Below are 25034 nucleotides of genomic sequence, written 5' to 3' on the forward strand. Positions count from 1 at the left end.
TTATTATTTTTTAATCTTTTTTGCCTCCTGCTTTGTCTTTAGCAGTACACTTCAGGCAGTGCTGCTGCCTGGAGTTATAATTAAAAGGCAATTGAAATAAGCTGGCAGACAAATAATGACTCAATGGGTACAGAGAGGAAGATACTGCACAACATATATATCGCATGTTGAGGACACACAGTGTTTAAGATTCTACACATATTTAAAGTCATAATTATTCATAGAGCCATAGGCCAAATTATTCCATCATCCAATGGTGCATTTATTTATTTGCGGTTTTCTTTTTGGGGAGTTTGGATGTGGGTATTGCCTGAAATTGTAATTAGTCATGACAGAAATGATTAAAATAATACAGAAAGAAAGCCTCATTTGTATGCACATCAAATGAAGCACAGTCTCTGTGTTTACCTACTCAATCACTCAGGTGTCATTATACAGTACTACCACCATGTGGTCACAACATATTAATACATGAGTTAAAGAAAAAAAACAAGACAGACATGAAGCTTAAAAAAAACAAAACAAACAAAACTTTTTTAAATATTAAAATTTATTTCCACGCTGCAACCGATCTTAATCACTTAAAAATTGTTCACAAGAGAATCAGCAGGAATGAAACGGCGTATTTACAGAAGAAGAAATTTACAGTCACATTTCAAAATATAATATTACAATTAGAGGGATAACACTTACAGCTCATCTGGTTTCTAGGGGATTATTTAGTCAATGGGACTGAAAACCGATTTCTGTACTCGATTTAAGCTCTTTCTTGTGAGACAGAAGGAAAGTCAATTCAACTCACAAAATAAAAAGATTTTTCAGTGCAATTACCTGAGTCCCACTGACTTTACCTTTGCTAACAACTTCTACCTCATGTATCCCAGTAAGAGCAGCAAATTTATTTAACAGATACTTGTGATAGAGTAGTTCAGGAGCAAATGTTTACCTAACCTTTTTAATGAGGGATAGCCAACATTTATCAGGTAGTGATTTCTCAGTCACTGCATACAGTTCAGGATTAATTACAGGCACTGATAATACCTCTGTATATGGAGTCAGTCGTCTACAACAGCAAGATAACAGAGGTATCAGATGGAAAGAGTTCAAAAACTTTCAGTGGATAAGACACCACAGAAAAATCAGAGAAAAAAATAAATAAATAGTCGTAGCATTTTTACACATTTAACAGACTGAATGTTCTTTTCAAATGCTTAACTGCAGCACATGTGCAGTTTACAAGTACTAAAACAGCAGAGATAAACAGTAATATACAAGAAACTGCCACACAATTTGGTTGGAAAAACATGCACATATACACACTTGAAAAAGAAATGCTTTCACAAGACTGTAACTCATACCGTATTACATGACTTGGGAATTACAAGGTGCTTGAGTCTATCAAGATGAATGATTTACAATCACTGACTGTAAATCAGAATGTTTCATAAAAGCACTTGCTGCCAGAGCAGTGCTTCAGCTGTGCAAGTGTCGTACAACTATCGAAGACGGGCAGAGAATTACGGTCAGTGGATTACCATAACATCTAAAAATAACGGGAAGTACAAAGTAAAAGGCCAAGAGATGCTTTATAAAAAAGCATCAACCAGAGGATTGAGAAACCGAGCTGATGGCCGACTATAATCAGAAAAAGCTGTTGAGTTGGAAATGTGAACAAATCTTCATTATTACCTGTTCTTAAATGGTTATCCTGCTCAGAGGAGTTCTTTCTTAAAAACCTGTTGCAATGTGCTACCATGCACATTCAAAAATGATCACAATCTAACATTTATTAAGTGTTTTGCCACACGCAGAATCAATGTGCGGGCAAATGCGATAAATAATAGATTTGCTGCTAGCTAGCTAGCATATTTTTCCGTCTGTTTTTTAAATTTCAAATATATTTTAATGTTTAAGTAGTTTCATAATTCAGCTGTCTTACAGAAAGACAGGGCAGGATATGTTTTCTGGTCACCGTGAAAAGTATCAGCTAAACTAGCTAAAAGCTAACTAGCCTAGCAGGTACTAGCCTTTTAAGCTAGGAAAGTTAACTTTATTTTATGTTGTTCAGATTTATACAATTATAGATTTATATAGTTATTTAAAAATATTACATTACACTTTGAATTATTATGGGTTTTGAAATGTCTTTCGCTGTTATGTCTAATGACAAAGTAGCCTTTTTCAAAGGTAATGTTTCAGCAGATAGTACTCTCTGCTTTTTAAGGCAATATGTAATGTAGGAATAGTGCTATTCAGCTATGATACCTGCAGTTTGTTAGAGATACAACATTGTCACTTTATTTTACTTATTTTTTTAAAAGCTTAATCCTGACTAAGCCTGGGTAAATTTAAACTGTATAAGAACCGTGTTAAAGGAGCATGGTGTATGCCTTATTTTGAGGCCTCTACTTTAATCTGATGGGCTTGGCAGTAACAGCTCAATATTAAGACCATATGCAGCTTCAGTTGGTCCTTGGTAACTGAGAACACATGCATACATAAAGAGACCAGCACAACAATGCCAGAAAGACACAATAAACCACCCATCACGTGAACAAAAAGACAGTTATTGCTGGAGTTTAAATATTTCCGTGTCTTGTCTTGGGACATAGACGTTTTCAGCAGTCTTGGTTTTGATGAAGAAAAATTGGTGCAATGAAGCAAATAATTTAATCTGTTTTCCTTTTTCTTAGTAGCTCTGGCAAAAATGAATAATATGCATAGACAGTATCCATGTTGTCTTGCGTTGAACTGACGGAATGTTGAATACACCACAAACTCCTGGATCAATAAATCCATACTTTTCTTTTCACTCTATTACAGTCACAGCTATGAAATGAGCTGGCCACTGCAGCAGTTCTATGATTATAGGAGCTTGAGAGGTTCACGGATGATGTTTTGACCTAAAATGTCAGTAATGCTACTCAGCTGGAAAGAATGATTTCCCTGAAACTATTCCAAGTGAAGCATCAGGGATGTTTTAAGGTTATTGTGGGCCTATCCTGCCATACCTATTGATTTGGGACCCTCTCTGGGTTTCCCAGTCAGTAATTTCTCAAGTCGAAGATGTTATAGAAACTTTGCAAATAATTCATGTTGACTGACTGATGGCCAGTGAGCAATCCTGTGTCATTAAATCCAGCAGTCATTAAAATCCATCCTCCAGAGATGCTTTGGCTTCCCAAATCTTCACAGTTCGGTCACTGTCGAAAACACAAAGGTAAAGTTTATGATAATAATCAAAATTTGTAATTTTAACATGGCAGGATCGTAGTTCAACACTACTGACTAGTGTTCAACTATGTTAGGAGACTTACTCAGAGGCAGTGAACAGTTGGCTGCTGTTAGTAGCCAGGCCGTTGATTGGACTGTCGTGTCCTTGGACCTCACCGAGGGGTGCAAGCGAGTCAGTGTGCCAAAGGCGCAACAGCCCTCCTCTGCATCCACTGAGCAGAACCGGGGAGCCTGGCACCACGCCCAGAGCACTAACCCAGTCTGCCTTGGCATTGACCGACTAGTAGATGCAATAACAGCCAACAGTTAGTGTAGAGTTTATCAGATTTACAAGTTTAAGTCACTGATATAAACTTTTTAATCTTGGGAAAAATCTTTGATGCACAATACCTGTAACAGTTTCTTACTGGCCAAGTCCCACTTTTTAATATAATAGTCTCTGGAGCTGCTGTAGAAAAAGTCTCCATGCACAGTGAGAGACTCCACGCTGTCCTGATGGACGGGGTCAAACGTATGGCAGGAGGTGATGCTACCCTGAGCGCCCTCTGTCACCTCAAACATCTGAAAAACAAGCACATTTGTTCTTTATATATATGGTGGTTATCATAAAGTTTGACGACTCTGTTCATTGCTCCCTGGAAGTATAGTTAGGGCTGGATCAGGTGATCCTCAATCCTCCCTTAGTTATGCTGTTGGTTATGCAACCCTCACTACCCTGGCAAGCAAAATATTACCCCATTGAAACAGGCAATTCCGGACAGTTGGTAGTACTGCAGGAAAAAAGTGTTAATCTAACAGATTAACACTTTTGTCCCCCCCCCCCCCCGCAGTTTTAAATCCCTGAAAGTGGGGACGTCTCTCCCAGAGCTCCAGTTCGGTGACACCATGTGCATCTTGTAGAGCAGTGGTCCCCCCCACACACAAACACATCCTCCAACCTCACACAAACTTCAATTTTTTTGTAAACATCCATCCATCCATCTTCATCCGCTTTATCCGAGGCCGGGTCGCGGGGGCAGCAGCCTAAGCAAAGAGGCCCAGACCTCCCTCTCCCCAGCCACCTCCTCCAGCTTATCTGGGGGAATACCAAGGCGTTCCCAGGCCAGCCGAGAGATATAATCTCTCCAGCGTGTCCTGGGTCTGCCCCAGGGCCTCCTCCCGGTGGGACATGCCTGGAACACCTCACTCAGGAGGCGCCCAGGGGGCATCCTTGTCAGATGCCCGAACCACCTCAGCTGGCTCCTTTCGATGTGGAGCAGCAGCTGCTCTACTCTGAGCCCCTCCCGGATGGCCGAACTTCTCACCCTATCTCTAATTTGTTTAAACAATTAAACAAATTAAAATAAACTACTACCTCTTTTAAATAACAGAAAAACAAACCATCTTTATGGTGTAATTATTTTACGTTTAGGTTTTTTTTTAATTGTGTAAGAATATTCAACATTGGTATCAATACATTTTTCAAAAAAACACCTCTGTGCAGAATGGGTTTAAAAACATTCTGTGGCAGGATCAGCCTGATATTATTCACATTCGACTGTAACTTTACTGTTTAAAGAGCTAACATCTTCAAATTTTCAGGAGTAGTTATTCATTATAAGAAGTGTTTGTGAAATAAAAATCAAGAACGTGGGATATTGTTTGTCCGTGATTTGGACAGCCTAGCGCGACGCAGGGGGAAGCAAATTCTGGCGGGGATGCCTACCTTAGCACCACCGTTGTGCAGGTGAAGGCAAGATATCATCATAGTTTTTAGACTTTGTCTTTACTTTACAATATAAAGAGCCTTGAAGGAACTGTTGTAATTTGGTTTTATTTAAAAACAGAATATAATTCAACTGATTTGAGTTGAAAATCCTATTCAGACTATATATCTATATCTATATATATATATATATATATATAGGACGCTGCTACAACACATATATGGCTACATTTTTGTGTAGCTTCCTACTTTAATATGATGGTCTTTGGAGCCGGTGAGCACCAGGTCCTGCCCGCTGCCCAACTTTTCGACTGTCAGACACATAACAGGCCCCAGATGGCCGGTCAGCTTCCCCGTAGATGCAAATCTAAAGAAAGGAGTCAAATTAAGAAATCATTACCAAAATAAATACCTCCTATGAAACTGCTTATAGCTAAAACTCCTATCGATGTTACTGTAACTCACTTGCGGAGGTCCCACATGCGGACAGCATTGCCAGCAGCAGCATACAGGAAAGAGCCAGTGTGGTTGAGAGTAATCTGATTGATCTGACTCTCTCCAGGTGGGATGGATAAACTCCGAGCAGAAGAACAGGTGTCTCCTGAGCCCACCTGTCCCGACGACCTTACACGTATAACAAAAATGCAAAACAATAAGATGGTGATAAAACGTAATGACAGATGCTGGACGGAGGGGCGCGTGAACTTACGTGAGTGTGCGGATACACTTGGCAGAGTCTCGTATGTCCCAAACTTTGATGTAAGCAGTGGAAACGGTGAAGACAAGGCTGGAAGTGTACCTATAATAACAGCAACAAGTAAGTAATCTATCCAAAGGTTAAATACAAAAACCAACGTTACTAGTGATTCTAGTATTCTGGTACCTGACTGAGACGACACTGCTGGGATGATCAGCCAAAGACATGATCTCCTGACCTGTCACCAAGTTCCAGACCTTACATGTCCGGTCTAAGAAGACGCACGAGCACAGGTCAGATTAAGAAACAAAAAGGAAAGAAATCATAGAAAACAGTCTTCTCGTGGTGGCCGTTTGAAAGCCGGTGCAGTTTTTACCTTTAGACCCTGTAAACAGCAGGTCATCAGTGGCGTCTACACAGAGAACAGGCTTGGTGTGGCCCTCAGCTACATAAACACACTGAAGTTTGCCCCCCCGGCTGTTCTTGGGGCTTGTTACAGGGTTGATGACACCCCTACAAACATGACACAACATTTTAGACTTTCACTAATCAGCTTTCTGCACCAGCAAAGCCTTGTAGTGGCATACTGTAGCTGACAGATTAAAGTGGTTAAAGTAGTGACAGAATGAAAGGGAAAGGAAGTACAGAGTTAACTATTCCCTCTGATTTTAGCTTACATTTGATATTTAATTAAACATATTAAAGAGGCATGAATTACCTGTGGCCTTCAAACGCAGGCGAGTCCTCCAGCCTGAAACAAAATAATAATGGTTATTTAAAACTTAAATAAACACAGTTAAACTTAAAGGGCGTATTAGCATCCTAACATTTGCCTTTTGCAACAGTTTGCTCAGTAAAGCAGTGAAGTTCAGGCTGCTGGGTTCATGTCATTTTTATAATCACCTAAATTAAATTATGGCTCATCAGGGGTTCATGAATGGCTCTGTTGTAATTATCCAGCTGCGGCCTGACTGACACATGGCTAAAACTACAAACAAACCTGTTCTTCTGATTAAAGGAAGTTCACACTTACAGGGATTTGTAGTCACTGGCTTTGGTTTTAGTTTCCGCTGTGCTAACTGGAGCTGCATGTACAGGTCCTGGGATCTGCGACGCCACGCCTCCTTTCTCGTGCATCTTCCTGCGGCTGAGCGGCGAGCGCTCCAGTTGTTTCCTCTCAGCTCCTGTAGGTGATCTGGATCTGGAACTACAGACGGTAAAGATTTCACAAGGGGTTTTGTTTTTCTGGAGTAATAACACGTAACATTTTAGCAGCAAGATATCACACAAACAGTCTTCAATATTTCAGAATGCTGAATGATGAGCACCGGAAATATCTGGCATTTCAGAAGAGAACTTTGATATTTTTGTGCCCTGCAGAGAAATGTTGCTTTTACCACTTACATGGCAGCTGGCCTGGCAGACAGCGCAGATGGGGAAACAGTTTGCTCACGGTCAGCGATTTGACCAACCGCTTGACCCTGCATGTCTGCCGGTCCTTCCAGGCGCTCAGCAAGGGGCAGCAGAGGGGCTGAAAAGTCTCCAGTGGGGGATTCACAGGACAAATCTCCACTGCCGGCATAAAGCAATTCCATCTGTGTGGTGGTTCGCCTTCGAGCCTGGGGGACCAGAATAGTTTGGAACACGGACTCACAACTCACTAAGCAGCTAGTAATTATCCTAAATTCAACAAAGTATTGTGGAACTTCTGCTTAACTTTGGATGAAGTAAAAAGGAGGGGAATTGGAAAAATATGGATCAAATATTATAAAGTAAATTCAGTTTTAAATTTAAAAGCATTTTTTAACTGTTAAACGTAAAAAACACGGGGGCTTAAACAGTATGCTGCACATTGCCCGGCAGAGTACAGTACCTTGCTTCTTGGTCTGGATTCACCACACATCTTCATTAAATCTGATGCCAGTGTGCTGAAACACAGAATTTTCAACCAGTTATTCCCAGTACATGTTAGGCTAGCAGTGTTAGGCAGTACAATGTTTACCAATTTTATGATATTAGCATTTAATTTGCACCTGCACTTTCAGACTCGAGATATGCAGCATCATCCCTATGTTTTGTCTGAGAACGCTCTTTCTTCTTCACCAAAGAAGTGGGAAAAAAAGGAAAGAGAAAACACAACTGGCGTCTGGATAGAAAGTGATCCTCTTCCTCCTCACCTCAAATTTATCTCCAGAACTGAAGCCAGGACTCTAATGCACACGCTTGTGCATAAACACGCTCAGCAGATTAGACATCCAGCGCACCCCTCAACATTACGAAAGCTAATTTTAGGCTTTCAAGGGTTCTAAAAATCACACTTTGTCTCTGATAAACAGTTTGATTGCTTTCACACATGTGACAGTTGGCTCATATTACAGCTTGTTCGCTATCTGTATCTGAGTCTGATAATGTTAGAGCCACTTCAACGAAGGTTTCACAAATGCCAGCTAACAGCAGCTAACAGAGGTTAACGGCAGCTAACAGAGGCTCACAGCAGCTAACAACGGCTAACGGCAGCACACAATAACATGCAGGGAAAAGTTGCCTGCTCAACTACGTGAGCTACAATGGTACAAACAAAAACAGGCCTCGTCAATAACTAGTATTTGCTTTGTCTATATCCGGCTTCTGTACAAGCAACAAAGTAGTTAGTGACACAAAGTCGTTAGCATGCAATGAACGTGGGATTTCACAGATCCAGGCATCACTCGTTTAAATCGCAAAGACGGCAAGGGGCGAAAATGCTCATCAAAAGGGGACTTCTGCGATCATGATGCATGAAATCATGAATTACTTTTTTCTTCTTCTAACTGTGAACCTATAAAGTGCTTTTGAATTGATAACCTGTGCAGGTGTATATATTTACCTGCCCTCTGTGGCTGGACTGGGGGTGGATTCATCACTACTGCTGTCATTTCCGTTCTCTGCAATAATGACAGACACAAATAAAGACACATTTGAAAAAGGGAAAAACAAAGAAAAATGTGTCTTTGTGAGTGTGGAAAGCATGTGTGACTTCCTTGATGGCACATTTTAGATGTCAGGGACTGTTCAGAATGTTGCTGCAGCGGTTCATAAACGAGGTCGGGGGGTCGTTTAGTGTAGTTTTAGATAAAGGGTGATCTGGGAGAGAAGGAAATGGAGGAAAACGCAAGAAGACAAACACAGACAGGCTGACACGCAAACTGCTGCTTCCACATAATCGCAGCTCATCCTCATGAAGTGGGACTGGCTAGCAGGTGGGGTGACACGTCATGCATATTACTGGCACAGTTACGACAGCCGGGTTAGTTTTTATCAGGACTGCGATGCACGTGATGCACACGGCAAGATTCCATCATTTTTTTCAAATGTAGATTTTTTTTCTTTCTAATTTGGAAACTAATTGCACAAAAAAAAAATCAGACTGAAAACAGTTCACAGTTTGGGAGCAACATTTAATGGAAATCGTGTAGTGTGCACGTGCTTTGCTCTCTCACGCACTAACGTACTGCTGTGTATTTTTGTCACTCACCTGGAGACAGGTAACCTAACTCTGAGCTCACAGCAACACCACAGAAAGAAACAAACAGAAATCAAAAATCAAAACCCAAAGATGAGGAAAAAGGCTACTCGTTATTTTACTGGCTTCAGTGACAATTTGATGTGTCATAGTGACAAATTCTTCACATCTCTTTTGGACAAGCTGAGGAAGCCGGTAAAGTAAAAAAGTAGCCACACACGGTTAAAAAGATGACTGAAAAAGGTGATTGCGCCCGACGGGCTCGGACCCGAGTCGATCTGTCGGCGCCCGCTACCTTGCAAAGCGCTGCCCAGCAAGGCGTCCAGCTCCGGGTTGATCTCAGCTTTCTCCTTGAGCATGTGGAAGAGCAACTGGTTCTGCGTGGCGCTGTTGATCTCCGTCTGCTTCAGCCTGCCCTCCATCACCTTCAGCTGGGAGTCCTTTTGAGCCGCCTGCAGACCCTGAGTCCCGGCACAGCAGAGAGATTATCACAGAGCTCTTTTTAATTGTTTGTATTCGTATAACGGAGGTCGACCTCCGCATCTGTTCAGCGCAGGAAACAAACATAATAAAGGCTCGGCCTCCGCTTCTTCGGTTGTGCTCTCAGTCTTCCTCCTTTTGCCGCTGGGCTGACTGCATTTCCTCACTGGACCAATTAGGTTTCGCCAAATCTAATCTTATCTAATCTAATGGAGACTTAATTCAATCATGTTGTTCCATTAAAGGTCTCATTAGATTCAATCTCATAAAGGAGCCATGGTTACGAAGAAAACGGGCTCGGGATAAACAGGCAAGCTGCAAACGAGTTACCACGACGACTGCAAATAATCGCTATGCAATTAAATTCATAAAGCACTTCTACTTAGAGAAAGGTTGGTATCATAAAAAATAAACATTGTGATATTTTGTAATATTTATTTGACATGTCTGGTGTGAGTCATCTGTTGGTACCTTATTAATGGCCATAGTCATGAAATGGTCAAGTAGGAAGCGGGACTCAGATAGGTTACAGGAACTGATGACAGCAGCAGCATCCACGGTGTCTCCTTCCTCCTGCAGCCCACAGCGATGACACATTTCATAAAACATTGCTGCGAGAAACTTGACAATTTATTTCCACACAGTGTGATTTGATTTAAAATGAGGACAGCAACCTTCTTCCATAGCTAACACCAGCTATCAGCACTGCTAACACAAACAAGTTTTATAAACAGCAATTCTGTGAGAGATTTCCTGATGTGCTTGGGATCATCATCCCGTTCTATGACCCAGTTGGCCTCACTTCTGACTTTAAAGCACTTTGGTATACAGAGGAGTTCATGGTCGACTCAATGGCCACAAGGTGCCCGGGTCCTGAGCTGCAAATCAAGCCCAAATCATTACTCTGCCACCAAAAGTGCTTGGTCTGGTTTTCTCCAAATGTGAAGCTGTGCTTTACAGCGAAATATCTCCACTTTGGTCTCGTCTGCGTCTAAAGGACACTGTTCCGGAAGTCTTGCAGTTTGTTCAGATGCAAAATCTGCAGCAACTCTCTGGTGTAGGTCTTTATTGAGGATTGCATAGTCTGAATTTGGGGATAATTTTCTGGAACGTCTACTCCTGGCAATATTGGGGGGGCACTGTGTTAAAACACAGCGGACATTCCCAGACCTCCAAATTGCCAAAACATCTGCTTTTATAGAGGTGCATTGAAGTGCATTTGATTAGAGTTGTACTTCTTTTTTAACAGGACAATTAAAACAGAAAAACATCTCAAACTGCCTGGATTATGAGAGCAAACATTGTTAGCTGCTATAAAACTTTCACCCACGGCTGGGATGCAATTTAATGAATCACTAGTCTGACACTAACCATCAGTTAGCAACCCAATTCTAAGCCTGCAGAGATTTCCAGCAACGCACATTTCAGCCAACACAGCATTACATACCACCGCTCTCAGTGCTATCTCATTAGTGACCCCAGGCTTACTATTGATAAATAATTGCACAGTTTAACCCAAGCGGCAGCAAATCAGAGGTTTTCAGGATCCGCGGCTCTCTAATTCCTAAATTGCACACTTTAAACTCAACAATTTGTGCAGCAGCTTAAAGAGCATCGTGAGTGGCTGATGGCATGAATGTGAGGTACAAAACTCAGAGTGTAAACGTTATACGTGCAAACAAAAAGTTACATGTATACACGGCTGATCAGCTGCCACCATTAGGCTGCTTTGGCTGCATTAATGGGCTGTGCTGCCGGTGGGTTGTTGTTTTATTGAGTCATTGTTGTTTTGACAAATAGGCGCCTGATGCTTGTTTGTCAAAGTGGGGCCCAAAATGCTCTGGGACTGTCAGCGGTGCAGAACTGCAATTATTTCCCAAATTGATTGCCCAAGGGTGACAGCCCCATGCAAGCCCATTCTCGCTAATGAGGCAGCGATGATAGTGTTTGCATCATTATGAGCTGCGTGCGAGTGTGCGAACATCATACTGCCCTTCTTTTATGAAGCATTACAAACAGACTCGAATAAACACTGGGATCACGCGCGGCCGATTGCTGCTGTTCTCTCACCTTAGCCTCCTCCATCTGCATGATGTTGGCCTGGCAGTCGGCGATGCTGTCGTTGATGTAGTCGATGTTGGCGCTCAGGGACTCCAGCTCCTCGTTCAGAGACGCCAGGGAGCGGTCGGCGTCCGCGCCGTCTACTGCCGTTTTTTCTCTTTTCCTAGACACTCGCTCACGTCGTCTAGTCAGCTCCTCACGTTGCTGGAGAAAAGGCGAGAACAGAGGTTAGAAGGAAAGGAGGACAAAGAAGCATTTTAAAAGCATTTTAGTTGGTGCCACTACACACAAACATCTCTCTCTCTGCAGTAATTGGGCTCTAAAGTAGGAGAGTAGCAGTGAAACTCCTGTAGTATTCATCAGTGACAACAGAAACAGCATGACAGCTGGGGTGGAAGTGGGTTGCAAAGCAGCTTGCAGATGGGCAACAACTGTGTGCAGGCTAAAGCAGCTTAAGTAGTGGGGCCTATGTGAGTTCAGCAAACTGGATATTATCACAATACTTCTCAATACTTCATGTTATTGCGATTTTTACCATTTTGCATTTGCTGAGTATTGAAAAAAAAACTGTAATACTGTATCGACCAGCTGATGTGGGCTCACGACCACCGTTAAACATTACCTTCAGTAGTCGGTTCATATCTGTCTCCATGTTAGAGATGGTCATCCTCTGCATGATGATGTCATTGATGCGTCTCTCCAGTGACTGCCACTTGGCCCTGGCTGATCTGTTGAGGTAGATACTTCCCATCCGCACCGGGGAACTCCTAAAGAAGAAGGCATTCTTTCAGACGTCTCACTCAGCTGACATGCACACTCACGCTGTAAATGCGCTAACACGGTTTACCTGGCTCCGTTGGAAGAGCTTGCACTAGAGGACTGCAGCCGTCCTGGGACTGCTCTATGAGAGGGTTCCTGAGGAGGTTCAGGTAGGCTCACTTTCCTGCTCACCTTTCCGGACACGGGCCTCACCTGGCGCCTAAGAGCGGTCACCTGAGACAGAGAACAGGTATAACAAAGCCACATGTAACATAGTCATCATTGCCTCCCTCAACTGCGTTTTACCTCTTCATTCTTCCGACGGAGGATCAGCTCCTGCTGTCTCTTCTGGGCCTCGAGCTGCCTCACCTGGTGCTGTGAGACAAGATTGATTTTAGTTTTGTCTTTATGATCCAAAAGCAACTTTATAAGACATGAGTGTTTCTGTGCCTCTTACCTCAGCTCTGCGCTGGTCTTTTTTCAGCGAGGCTATCTCTCTGTTCCTCCTGCACTCTGTGGCCCTGTTCCTCTCCTGCTGCTCCTTCATCTGGCGCATCAGTGCCACCTGGTGGACAAGCATAACACAGCAAGTGTAGCATCGCAGCTACAAGACAAGTGTGAAAAGTGCTGCTTATCCCAAAATGAAAAGAAGGAGCTTTACTTTGGTTTTCTTCATCTCGGTCACATCCAGCTGGAGTTTCTTGAGCTGCTTCTCGTACTGCGACTGGTTCTTCAGCAGGCGTGCGTGCTCCTTTTGGGCAGACTGGAGCTTCTGCAGCTCTTTGTTCATGGAGGTCAGCTTCCTCTCGTACTCAGCTTTGATCCGTTTGGCCTTTTCCTCCGTACCGGACTCCACTGAACCTGTGGATGGAGTAGGTTTCATTTCCTTTGCTCTTTAATCCTCTTTGAACAGGCAGATCCTAATTTCTCCATCTTACCCATGTTGTGCAGCACTTTGTCCCTCTCCAGCTGCGTGTCTCTGATCTTGTTCTGCAGCATCATCAGCTTCTGTTCATACTGCTGTTTGAGAGTGTGCAGACGCCGCTGGCTGTTCTCCAACTCATCGATCAGCTTCTGCTTGATGGCGATCTCACAGGTGATGTTGGCCAGGTCGGCTTGAACGTTTTCTGCACACCCCCAAAAAGAAACATGAAGTTCAGAGTGCAGTTTCTTTACAATCTGTGCACAGTTTTGTCTGGGGAAACAAAGATGAGCTCTTATTTTGATACTTCCTTCCATCTGGATAGCTGTACCTTTCTCATCCAGTTCTTCAGAGTCAGACTCCTCGGATGTCTCATCTCCCGCCATCTCAAAGTCCTCTTCTTCTCCATCAGCATCCTCGCCCTCTTCATGGTCGCTGCCCTCCTGGTAAAATGGTAACAAACGCTGAGTAATATGTGACATTTACATATTATATTTACAGTTTAAGTTATTTAATCCAGCAACCTACCACCTCTGCCTCCTCGTTTCCTCTTTCCTGATCGTTGTCCGGCAGCTCCTCTTTGACAACACTAAAGGAGGGAAAGAGTGTTAGCTCTCTGTCTAAGAAGGAAATGCTACAGTCCCATGAGTCAAATTCGGACTAACAGGAAGTTAAATCACAACAAATACAGATGAATGACACATGCAAATGATTATAGGCTTGATTAATGAATGATTTCATTGTGATTTCACAAACATGGAGGACACAGTGGGAGAGACGAAGAGATTAAACGATCAGTAACTACCATCCACATTACATTAGGAGCCGCCGCACACTGCAAAGATCTGCTGACCAAATGCCACACGCTACAGCAAAGTGTGTGATATTTATCAACTCCAGCTCCAAATTTCATATGTTTTCAATGGTTTTGGTATCACAAAACGTGATCTGATCAACACTCTGCAGTGTGCAGTGAAAAGGGAAAAAGAGGGCGAGGAAAGAGCTGGTTAAATTCCCTGCTCCCTTTGCAGGACCGTGAACCGCCTGTAGGTGCAGAAAAAGTTAGTCGCTTCGGGAATTTGGAAAAGAAGGAAGACTTGGGTCGACAATCAGCTAAAATCACTTCAAGGGAAGGGCACAAATTCCATTGCCAGTTTCAGATTGAGTATTTGAACCCCATTTGTTGATGGGAGGCGGCAAACCTGGCGTCCTCAAGCTCATGATGGTGATTCTCTTCGTACTGCCTCAGTCTTCGGTGAGAAGGATGGAGGTGGGGAGGGTGAGGACGGCGGAGGTAAAGAGAGCAGACAGGCCACAGAATTTGGGGGAAAACGAAGGATGTTTATAAGAGAGAGACAGAGAGAGAGGGCGAGAGAGATCAGCAAGAGGTGAGTGACAAAAACCCCCAAAACAGCAGCTCAAATGATGGATTTTGGTTATGGAGACGTAAAGAAAGGCAGATTTCATGTGAGAAAACCTGATTTAAAGAAAATAAACAGTTCTTTGTAACTTGCAGATCCCAAGCATGTATAGAAATAAAAATATACAAGACACATGCAGCAAAGGGATAAGCGATCAATGGCCTCCAGCGTGTTGGAGAAGTGGCGACTGAATGCAGCACACATTCCATTAAAGAAACAACAGGGTGTAAACTGCTAATGTAGGGAATCAGCAGATAATTACAACACGCCAAGAGGCGACACTCTGGCTGCACATTAACAGCTCTCCAATTTCTACTTCCTGGCAAAGCGGCTGTTATTCTTACGCACTTCCAGGAACGGACTAGAGCTTCACAACTGTGTGCCAACTTGAACATGTACCTCTTTTTCTTCTTTTTCTCCTTCTTCTTGAGTTTCTCCAGGTCTTTCTTGGCCATCTCGATGACGTCCCTGGCCTCCTTCCCTGGAGCGAGGAGGGCGGGGCCGCCGTACAGCGAGGAACGAGTGGAGGCCCGGGACAGGTTCTTCCTGAGGTTCTCGCTCACGGCCTCACTCTCCAGAAGTTTGGCTCTGAGGAACGAGTTACATTACACAAACGTTACTGTTGCTAAACACTTGCAGCACATTTTAATGTGAAGTTATACTGTTGTTGCAGACACGTTCCTGTGATCTGGCTAAGGCTAAAATCTGGTCTCCTTTCGTACCTGAGCTCCTCGATTTCTTTGATGTAGTTCTGAATCATGTTGCCGATTTCTTCGTTACCTTCACCTACAATTAAAGGAAGTTAGGACTTTAAATGATATAAAACTATGTTAATTATAAAACTAATAGCTTAAAATCATTTCAGAAACATGCTTTAGTGGTTATTTTATCTGACATACTGGTTTAAAACATAAACTGTATATAAAAGACCGACATATCAGTAAGGGGATAGTGATTTGGGTTCCAAAAAAGAAGTCTATAAGCCTAATTATCCATAATAAGCATCATCGTCTGGGTCCGATTAAGCAGAGACACCCTCCTTCACTCCGCCCCCTCCTCAAGCTCTTCCTGGTTGTCACTGAGATTCTTCCAATCCTTCTGGGTCTCTTCTCTGTGGGATATGGCCAAAACACCTCACCTAGCAAGCGCTCAGGAGACGTCCTAATCAGATGCCTGAACCACCTCAACTGGTAACAGCTCTACTCTGACTACTGGTTACTTTGAAACTCACATATTACAACTGTACGTCCTGGGTTTGTCAATCAGATCATCCAGTTAGGCTAGGACAGGGTTACGGTGGAAAACCAACATGGCAGTAGGCACGATGCTCAGCTCAGAATAGACAGTGAGTGATTTATGAAGAAACACTTCAGAACTGATGACATCTTATCTTAGCACGTGTTAGCTTACTCACGTAAAACTGCAAGGGTGGACAAAAACCTGCCAACATGCTAGCGTTATAGCATGCTAACATTAGCATTTAGCCCAAGGCCCTGCTGTGTATATGGCCATACATAGTAAACGGACTGGTTCTTATGATGACGTCTCACTGTGAACCAACCAACCACTTTTTAAATACTAAAATCCCAGTTCTACAAAGATTAGAACTATATAAAAAATATGATACAGCATATACAGTATCAGCAAAACCAGCTGTGTCATGAGGCTGTGTAAGACATATGTTGTATGAGCTTTTTTGAAAATGTCCTACCTGCTTTGGCGAGAGCCTGGTTTGCCTGATCACTGAGGATCTGAGTGAGTCGGGCTCTCTGGGCATCAATGGTCTCCTGCATGGCCTTCACTCTCACTCTCAGGTTGTTATTCTCCGTCTGCAACATGGAGTTTTCATGGACCAGGTCGTTCATGCCCTCCATGCCGTCCTCACCCACCATACGCTTTCCCTAAACAATCGACAAAAGGGCCAAATATTGCTCTGCTCATGTCCTCTACATGGACTGTATTTGTGAATGCATTCCCGCCTGTGCCACGCTCTTACAGTCTTGTACTCCATCAGCTCCATCTGCAGTCGTGCTATCTCTGTCCTCAGGGCGCTGATCTGCTGGCTGGCCCTATCCTGGTTCACCATCACCTTGTTCTTGATGTTCCGGGCCCGGTTGGCGTATTTTAGTGTGTTCAAGGTTTCCATGAAGTCCCTGTCTGACGGGCTGATGCAGGCGATCATCACAGTTTGACTGGAGGATGCAAGAATAACGATCAAGCCCGTTGATTTCTTACGGCTAGTATGGACATTTAAATGCATATCTAATATTTATTTGAAGAGATATCACAGCAGATTCTTCCCCACAAACCTGTTGCCACCTAGTGAGTCCTGTAACAGCCGGGTCAGTTTGGAGTCTCTGTAAGGCACGTGAGTGGAGCGCTTACTCCTGTCTCCAAGAGCACTGATGACATTTCCCAGGGCGAGCTAAGGAAGGACACGGAAGAGGAGAACAAGCATTCAGCCTTAGTTACCTTGCCATCAGTATTCACTATAAATAAGGTTATGGTGGAAGAAATCAACAGTGTAATGCCTATTCTGTCCATCAGGGGTCTCTCCTGCACCACGCACTGGTAAATGCTGGTCTCTTACTTGCTTTTCATCACTGTCCTATTAAATGCAGCTCAAACTAAATTAAGTGGCCAATGACAGCAGCGCAGTGTTTACTGTTTAAAGTTCTCCGTAGAGCTTCCTCACCAGCCCACAGTTGATGGAGATGCCCTCTTTCGCTCTGTCTCCTGTAGCTCCAGTTCTCTTTAATCTCTCAGAACCCGCCAGGTCCACAAAGTGGAACTTGGCCGTCAGAGTCTCAAACTCATCGATCTCTGAGTCGTTAGCCAGACGGTTATCCGTCGCGTTATCCTGGACGAAAAGGGAAAGGAAAGTAAATAAACAGAACTGCGACTGATGCAAACACACCAGTCCTCTGTTGCCTTTCATAACAATACTTACATTGTTGTCAGGGGAGCAGACTCGCACTTGGCACAAGTGGATGGTGAAGATGGCATGGGAGCGTGAACTCTGGACGTTCATCTGGGTGCTGGCGGTGGTGCGAGACAGAGCGCCCAGCTTCAGACACTGAATCATCTGTTAGAGGAGAGGTGGAAGAAACAGATGACAAAAAATTGTGTGCTTTCTCATATCATTTCTGAGCTGCACAGAAATCTAAACATAGAGACTGTTCCTAACCACTGTGATCGTTGAAGAGTTCAGTTAAGACACTTTAGCAGCTGAAAGGTAAAAAGACTACAAGAACTTAATGATGACTTCCTCACTGGGAGATGTGAGTCTCTGCTGGAGAGAAATCCTACTCACTGAATGGAAACACTACTGTGCAAAACTCTTGAGCAGCACTCATCTTTTTCTATTTAGCGAGGGAAAAAAATCTACTTCTATGGATGTTTCTGCCTTTTGTTCAGTTCTTTGTCAGCATGATCCCACGCTGCTTCAATAATGTTGAGGCCCAGGCTCTGGAGATGACTGGTAGTGTTTCACTGTTACTGCATTGGCAGTGTTTGGGATCAGACTCAGGCCAGATGCATCTTCAGGTCCTGTGTCAGGTCTTTATTGGCTTTTTTTCTATTTCTTAACAGGATGACAGCATTCAGATAATGTTCATGTTTTATCCTCCACTTGTCCAGGTTCCTCAAATTTTTTAAAGGACATGCTGCACATGTTTTTGGCTAATAGCTCTTTGGGAATCACCTTGTTGCTGTAAAAATTCTACTTTATGCCTGTTAGACTGTTATCTCTGTGTTTTCCATGTGAGGACTAAATAGGCTGCTAGTAACTAAACACTGTATGATACAATATGAAAAAATTGCCAGACGATTCTAGAGTTTATCGAGCCATCTGACAGATACATCCATCCATTTGTTTCTGCTCATCCTTTTTCAGGGTCACTCGAGCCTATCCGAGCTGGCTTAGGGCGAAGGCGGGGTACACCCTGGACAGGTCGCCAGTCTGTCGCAGGGCTAACACACAGAGACAGACAACCATTTGCACTCACATGCGCTCCCGCATTCACACCTATGGGCAGTTTTGTGTTTCCAATTAACCTATGCCCCCATAACTGCATGTCTCTGGACTGTTGGAGGAACATGTTTGCACCCATGCAAACACGGGGAGAACATGAAAACTCCACACAGAAAGACCCCAGCCTGATGGTGGAATTGAACTCAGGACCTTCATGCTGTGATTCATGTTTAAAGTCTTAGTAGATTGGTGTTAAATGGCTTGACAAAAACCCCCAAAATATTCCTCTAAAAGTGGTCAGCTCAAGGACTGAACTGAAAAGGGGGAAAAAAATACACATATAGAAGGGCCTGAAGAGCTGTTCCTAAAGATCCCATTAAAAAAAACCTACTAAATGTAGGTGAACTATCAAGTAATGAAGGGTGGCTAGAAACTTTTGCACAGTGTAACAAGTGTATTTTTACAGCGTTATGAACGAAATGAGTTGAATCAGCGGTCCCCAACCCCCGGGCCACAGACCGGTACCGGTCCGTGAGTCTTCAGAGTTTTTATCATTAACTCACTTTCCCTGGGTCTTTTCCCGTGCGTTATGAATAAATCTTTTTTTTGGTACCTGTACTGGTTTTATTTTGTTGTATTTATCCGCGACAACTTAAAGGCCGGTCTGTGAAAATATTGTTGGACATAAACTGGTCCGTGGCGCAAAAAAGGTTGGGGACCGCTGAATTAAATTAGGATTACCACCATTGTAACAGGATTTGTGCTGCCGCCATCCGAGTTATTTTGAAAGCTTTGGTCCTGTCGTTTAGCCTAAATCTTCAGAACATGAGTCACTTTCTGAGTGGGTTTTTATCACAATTTAAGACATCACCCTCAAAATGTAAAACTATATTCTACAAAAAAGATCATTAACTTCCAGTTTGCGTAGGCTCATCATCTTGGTCCATTAAAGCTACTTATTGTGACCCCCCTCGCAAAATCCCCCCCAAAAAGCAGTAGTATATTTGAGCCGCTTTTAGCGTTTTTCCAGGTTTTCGAAACTGACCTCGGCTGCAGAGGTGACGGTGCGGGTGGTGACCCCCACCGTGTAGATGCCTCCATTGGCGTCCTCGTGGATTTTGATGTTGGATTTCTGCTTCCTGGCCTCGAGGTCTCGAGTCGTGTCGAACAAATCGAGCACCTCCTCGTTGTAAAGCTAAAAAACAAGAAAGTCATAAATAATTAACAAACAGCCGACAGATTAGACGACGTCGTGCAGAGCGTAAATTATTATGTCACTGTCGGAAGCGCCATTTTTTCTCTTCAGCTGCTGCCTCACCAGCTGTTAGCAGCCACTTGCTGGCAGTTAAAAATAAAGCCGGGCGCGACCTCGGAGACAGGCTAATGACAGTTTAATGGCAGTCGGGTTATCTGCGCACTTTAACAACCTGAACTGATACACCCTATGCCGACCTTTGACCTCTTGCTGTCTGCATGCTCTCGCTATGTCTAACAAACTGACTTTAAGTTATTTCAGTGTTATTTATCAGCTTGCTGATGATGTTCGATGTTACCAACTGAGTTGCTCTGCATTGTTTGTGGATGTGAGTGTGTGTGTTTCTGCACCTCCAGGAACTGTGCATTGATCTTGAATTCAGGAACAGGCCTGCCCTGCTCAGTGGCGGCCTGTCTGCGCTCCTCGATTCCTCTGAACAGGTGGTTCACGGCCCGAGGAATGATGCCCAGCTCGTCCTCTCCGATGTTGACATCGAAGCCAGTTCCCATGGTGTACGTCTTCCCCGAACCCGTCTGGACAGGGAGGAAAAGACAGGGGGATGGGCCGGAGTCATGGTGACACAAAGAGGAATGAGACATTGGGGTTCAAATTCACACGTCACCCCTCTCCTCCCCACCGAAACGCCAGAGAGGCCCCGACAGGAGCGCGTGCGTGTTTGTGCCGACAGATGATCGAGAAAGACAGTTTTATTCTGCACGGCCGCACCTGTGTGATTACCGTGTTTGTGTGCATGCGTGTGAATGAGTGTGTTGGGCCGCTGCCGTGCCCCGTGAAAGGCGCTTTGTCAGAAAAATAACGGGCGAGGGAACAATGTGAGGACAGAATAATGAACACAAAGAGGAGCTCAGAGGAAGGGTAAGAAGAGGGAAGTTTAAAAAGCAGTTGTTCAATGACAGAGTGTCTCTTTGTACATTGAATTTCAATACAAAAACCCTTTAAATCACACTGAATAAAACTAAGCTGTTATTTTTTGCCTCTATAGTCCTCAGTGTGGCTGCACCTTCCTTTCCTCCGTTGCCTGTGAGTAAAGCATTGGTGTCATGCTGAGGCTGTTCCAGGCCTTCACTCATATTCACAAAGGCCAAAACATGGTGTTGTGTCGATAGCAAGGATTAACAATGATCAGAGTGACCGGTTCACCACTGAAGGTGATTTTTACTTTGTTTCCACACTGATGCATTAAATTAATGTTGTTCTTTTTTTGATTTGTGACTACTATGACATTGAGGCTAATTATCTGAACGCACTTTAATGAACACTAAATCACTGTGCAATTAATTCTGTTGGTATCGGAAGTTACCGATATTTGGATCATCACCGCCACTGGTCAGAACAGGCTAAGAAAAAATTGAGCCTAACACTTCAGACAGTTGAGCTGTTTTGCATTGCACAGGCCTTAATGTTACCGTACAATACATACATCATCCACTTTTTTCACAATTATACACTTGCAGAACTATAACCTCTACATAAAACAAAAGGATTTTGCATATCTGTCCATTTCAAAACCAAGGTGGACAAATGACCTTGCTGCTTTCCTCTGTTTCCAGTCTTTTTGCAAAGCAACTGTGGAACTGGCTGCCATAGCTTCAGAGATGAGAGTGGCACCAATCAACTGCTTTCAGGATGCATGTTAGTCTATAATGTTTAAAGCCATAAAATATGTTTTGACTTCTTGGTTTACTTTCCTGCTCTGGCATAATGTGAAGCAGACACTTTCTACTTTGTTTTGATTGGATAACAAACTTCCATATCTATCATTCCCTCTTATTCTAATTTATTAGAGGCAATACAAAGCTGTGGTGATGAGGACATGTTGGAACATATTGGCAGCACAGAGCTGCCGAGGCTCCTTTATTGCCTGCCTACCGATGTGAAAATGAAATCAGCTTCATATCACATGATGCCATAAATCTTTTGTTTCTGGAAGGAGTGCCGCTCCCTTGAGAAAAACTTTGACTGAATGTGAATATGTGACTGAGCTTGTGTATATTCATGCCATACCGGTGTGCTGTTAACATGAGTAAAAAAGGCAACGCTCCATGCCCTTCTACCAATACGTGTGCAGCAAAAGCCTGCTGACTAACCTGTCCATATGCAAAGATTGTGGCGTTGTAGCCCTCAAGGCAACCCTCGATGAGCCTCTCGGTGCAGTGGGTGTAGATCGTCTCCTGCTGGGTGTCCATATCGAAGACATAATCATAGGTGAAGGCCTTGTCCTTGCCCAGGACCACTTGGGGTTCTCCTGGCATCACATACGTACAGATGTGACAGCCCTCAATCTTCTCTTTGGGCAGCTGAGGACGAATCCTGGCAGACAGAGAGGGAGAAAGAGACCACAGTAGAGGTGAGACGTGGCTCAAGACTTGGGATAGGTTGTGGAGGTCACGTATGGGCAAGTTACCTTTCAGAGCTGGGAGAAGAGCTTTAACTGTTGTTAATGTGACAGTGTTACCCAACCAATGATCATCTCCTATGTCTAACCAAGTGGATTTATTGCTTATAAATAACATTGACTTTATTGGCTTAATGGTGAAAGTGCAGCTAAGCTGAAGACAGAAACAGTTTTCACTGAGCATGTCTTTTTATGCATGTGGAAACCAGTGTCAGCATGCTGCCCGTGCACCGTACAGTGCCCGCACTGTTCAGGAGTGAGGGAGAGCGAGCGAGCTCTGGGTAAACAGTCCCACCCATAGATTTCATTAAGGAATTGCTCTGTTTGCCTTCCTTCAAATAAAAACACTTCCCCGTTACATCATTTCCTCCTCCGCTTTTTATCACTGCACTAACAGTCGACCTGAAGAGGAAGTGGAAATGCTGAAGGGAAATATTTGGACAGGGAATTAAAATGGTGAAAACTGTTTATAGCAAACCCTGGATGAAAATAGGAATAGAAAACTGTTCTATTAGTATCAATACTGCAATACTCGTAGAAATAAATGGTAAATTATAATGATGGGCATGTGAAGGAAAACCTCACAGTTAGCAGGAAGTAAATGGATTCCTTCAAAGGCCACAGTCAAACCCCAGAAAGGTTAGAATAACAGTGAAAAAACAGACTCTCAGAATAGAAAAGTGTCAGTACTGTTGGTGTCCTCTGGTGCTCATTAACTCTCAGTGTATGTGTGAGGATGTGGCACTTTGCATGAAGTCTGTACTATATCACATTAGTCACAGCAAGAGTCTACAGAAAAAAAGCAAAAGGCTTAGAAGGAAAGGAAAAGAAGGATGTCGGTGAAGCTACAGTAGCAAAGGTCCACAGAGGTGTCATTGTGCGTGCGTGACATCAGATCCCAGCTATTTAGCAGGCTCCCTCTCTGGGATTACAGCACTGATGAAAGCAGGACAGAGGCAGACAGTCCTACCTGCAGTAACTGTATTCCCGTAAGAGTATTATAACTGTCAGCTCTGTGTTGTGAAGAGAAGTCCCAAAAAGTTCAGCTTTCCTAGCAGGATTTTCCTGACATTCACTCAATTGCATGCTACAGCAAAAGGCACAGAGAACTTACAAAGCATCAGATCTCATACAAAAACAATTTCCACAGCATTGGATGGAACACAGTGAAGACAGTCATCAAAAATCAGAGACATGTCCAGTTGTACACTGGTCCCTCGCTTTAACGTGGCCTTGCTGTTTCACAGATTTTTTTGTGCAATTTTGCATGCTTTTTTTGTGTTCTGCGTCCTGATTGGCTGTAGACCATCGTCAATCAATCTCCTCTGTGCCGTGTCTCCTGTCCAGTACAGAATGCGTTCAGCTTGTTATATTTACATAAATCTTTGATCGCTAGCAGTGTGACTCTGAAATGTATGAACTGTATGTTTCTAAGTTTTCTCCCCAACAAACACAACAATGTTGACGAAACGTAGGCAGCTGCGGTAGCACCCGGAAGGCAGAGGAAGATGCTAACCATCGCACAAAACGTTGAACTTCTGGACATGCTAAAGGAAGGTAGAAGTTACTGTATTTTTTGGACCAAGTGTTTAAACAAGAAAGAAAAGTGTGAAAATGTTCATGCCTGTCTGAGAAAAGTGTATAAAGTGTGTAGTGACAGCTTTTAAAGCCGTAAAACATCTATAATAATTGTAAAAACTAAAGTTGGCTACTTCACGGATTTCACCTATTGCAGGTTATTTTTAGAACGTAACTCCCGCGATAAACGAGGGACCACTGTAGTTAATGAAAAGACAAGACAAACTGGTCAGGGAGGCTGCCAACAGACCTGTAGCACCACTGAAAGAGTACCAGAACCAGTACCAACCAGTACTTTCAGGTAGAGCAGGGCAATATGACCAAAAATATTTATCACGATATACATTTGAAAATTTGCGATAACGATATAACTGACGATATAATTGACACTAGACAAAATACTTTACAACTCCTCAACTTTATTAGTGCAAAAAAAAAAAAATCAATGTATTTTCACTTAAACAAGCAGCTTTTTTAAGTGCATTAAAGTTATATTAAAAAAATTAACAGTGCAAATGCAAATTCCTTGCTGACAGTTTAACCAAAAGGCATTTCCAGTGGAAACTAGCCGACATATCCTCAGCATAACCATGTATAATATCCACAAAAGAGGTTATACACACACAATACGGTAATATTATGTTGAAGCGCAGGACGTATCACTCCGCGAGGCTCCTGCCTACGATAGCCTTAATGCTCCAACAATCCATCAAGCAGTGCGGCTTCGTAGCTTAGCAAAGTCGTACCGAAACATTTGACAGATTCTCGAGCGCCGTGTACATAAAATCGTTTCGAGGTCAGTAAACACAACCAGAATTCATACATAAGGCACACAGGATTTTAAGGAACACTGTCGATTTTCAGAAAAAGCAAAGGATTGATTTTAAGTGTGCCGTATTTTCCAAAAAACACAGTAATAACGACGGCCTGCTAGCATGCTCTACCAAAAATAGTGCTTTGTTGTGTATCTGACGGATGAACGCTAAACCAGTTCCACACCACTGAAGTTGCAGCATTTTTACAAACCAATT

General features: G+C 43.3%; 1 protein-coding gene across 4 annotated transcripts in view; it reads right to left on the minus strand.

Moving 5' to 3' along the window:
- Positions 1–531: 531 nt before the first annotated feature.
- LOC309692390 (kinesin-like protein KIF21A) overlaps positions 532–25034 on the minus strand; it is a 43890-nt gene continuing 19387 nt past the window's right edge. The window contains exons 2-37 of one of the 4 annotated variants that reach the window (XM_082510813.1): positions 22118–22340; positions 20360–20542; positions 19800–19949; positions 17732–17866; positions 17477–17641; positions 17091–17206; positions 16778–16973; positions 16493–16682; positions 15504–15567; positions 15181–15369; positions 14563–14610; positions 13889–13949; positions 13692–13803; positions 13377–13565; positions 13100–13299; positions 12896–13003; positions 12745–12813; positions 12527–12672; positions 12302–12446; positions 11689–11883; positions 10090–10191; positions 9434–9599; positions 9151–9171; positions 8503–8560; positions 7510–7564; positions 7041–7255; positions 6670–6843; positions 6355–6387; positions 6013–6149; positions 5823–5907; positions 5649–5738; positions 5405–5563; positions 5189–5306; positions 3625–3795; positions 3318–3514; positions 532–3203 (exon numbers count right to left, since the gene is read on the minus strand). In XM_082510813.1, coding sequence (XP_082366939.1) covers positions 3149–3203; positions 3318–3514; positions 3625–3795; positions 5189–5306; positions 5405–5563; positions 5649–5738; positions 5823–5907; positions 6013–6149; positions 6355–6387; positions 6670–6843; positions 7041–7255; positions 7510–7564; positions 8503–8560; positions 9151–9171; positions 9434–9599; positions 10090–10191; positions 11689–11883; positions 12302–12446; positions 12527–12672; positions 12745–12813; positions 12896–13003; positions 13100–13299; positions 13377–13565; positions 13692–13803; positions 13889–13949; positions 14563–14610; positions 15181–15369; positions 15504–15567; positions 16493–16682; positions 16778–16973; positions 17091–17206; positions 17477–17641; positions 17732–17866; positions 19800–19949; positions 20360–20542; positions 22118–22340 — 4720 coding nt within the window. In that variant the 3' untranslated portion in view covers positions 532–3148. Of the gene's footprint in view, positions 3204–3317; positions 3515–3624; positions 3796–5188; positions 5307–5404; positions 5564–5648; positions 5739–5822; positions 5908–6012; positions 6150–6354; positions 6388–6669; positions 6844–7040; positions 7256–7509; positions 7565–8502; positions 8561–9150; positions 9172–9433; positions 9600–10089; positions 10192–11688; positions 11884–12301; positions 12447–12526; positions 12673–12744; positions 12814–12895; positions 13004–13099; positions 13300–13376; positions 13566–13691; positions 13804–13888; positions 13950–14562; positions 14611–15180; positions 15370–15503; positions 15568–16492; positions 16683–16777; positions 16974–17090; positions 17207–17476; positions 17867–19799; positions 19950–20359; positions 20543–22117; positions 22341–25034 lie in introns of all 4 variants that reach the window. The other 3 variants (XM_082510811.1, XM_082510814.1, XM_082510812.1) reach the window with 3 other exon arrangements.

This window comes from Aulonocara stuartgranti, assembly GCF_965226115.1.
Source record: "Aulonocara stuartgranti genome assembly, chromosome: 17".
NCBI classification, from domain to species: Eukaryota; Metazoa; Chordata; class Actinopteri; order Cichliformes; family Cichlidae; genus Aulonocara; species Aulonocara stuartgranti.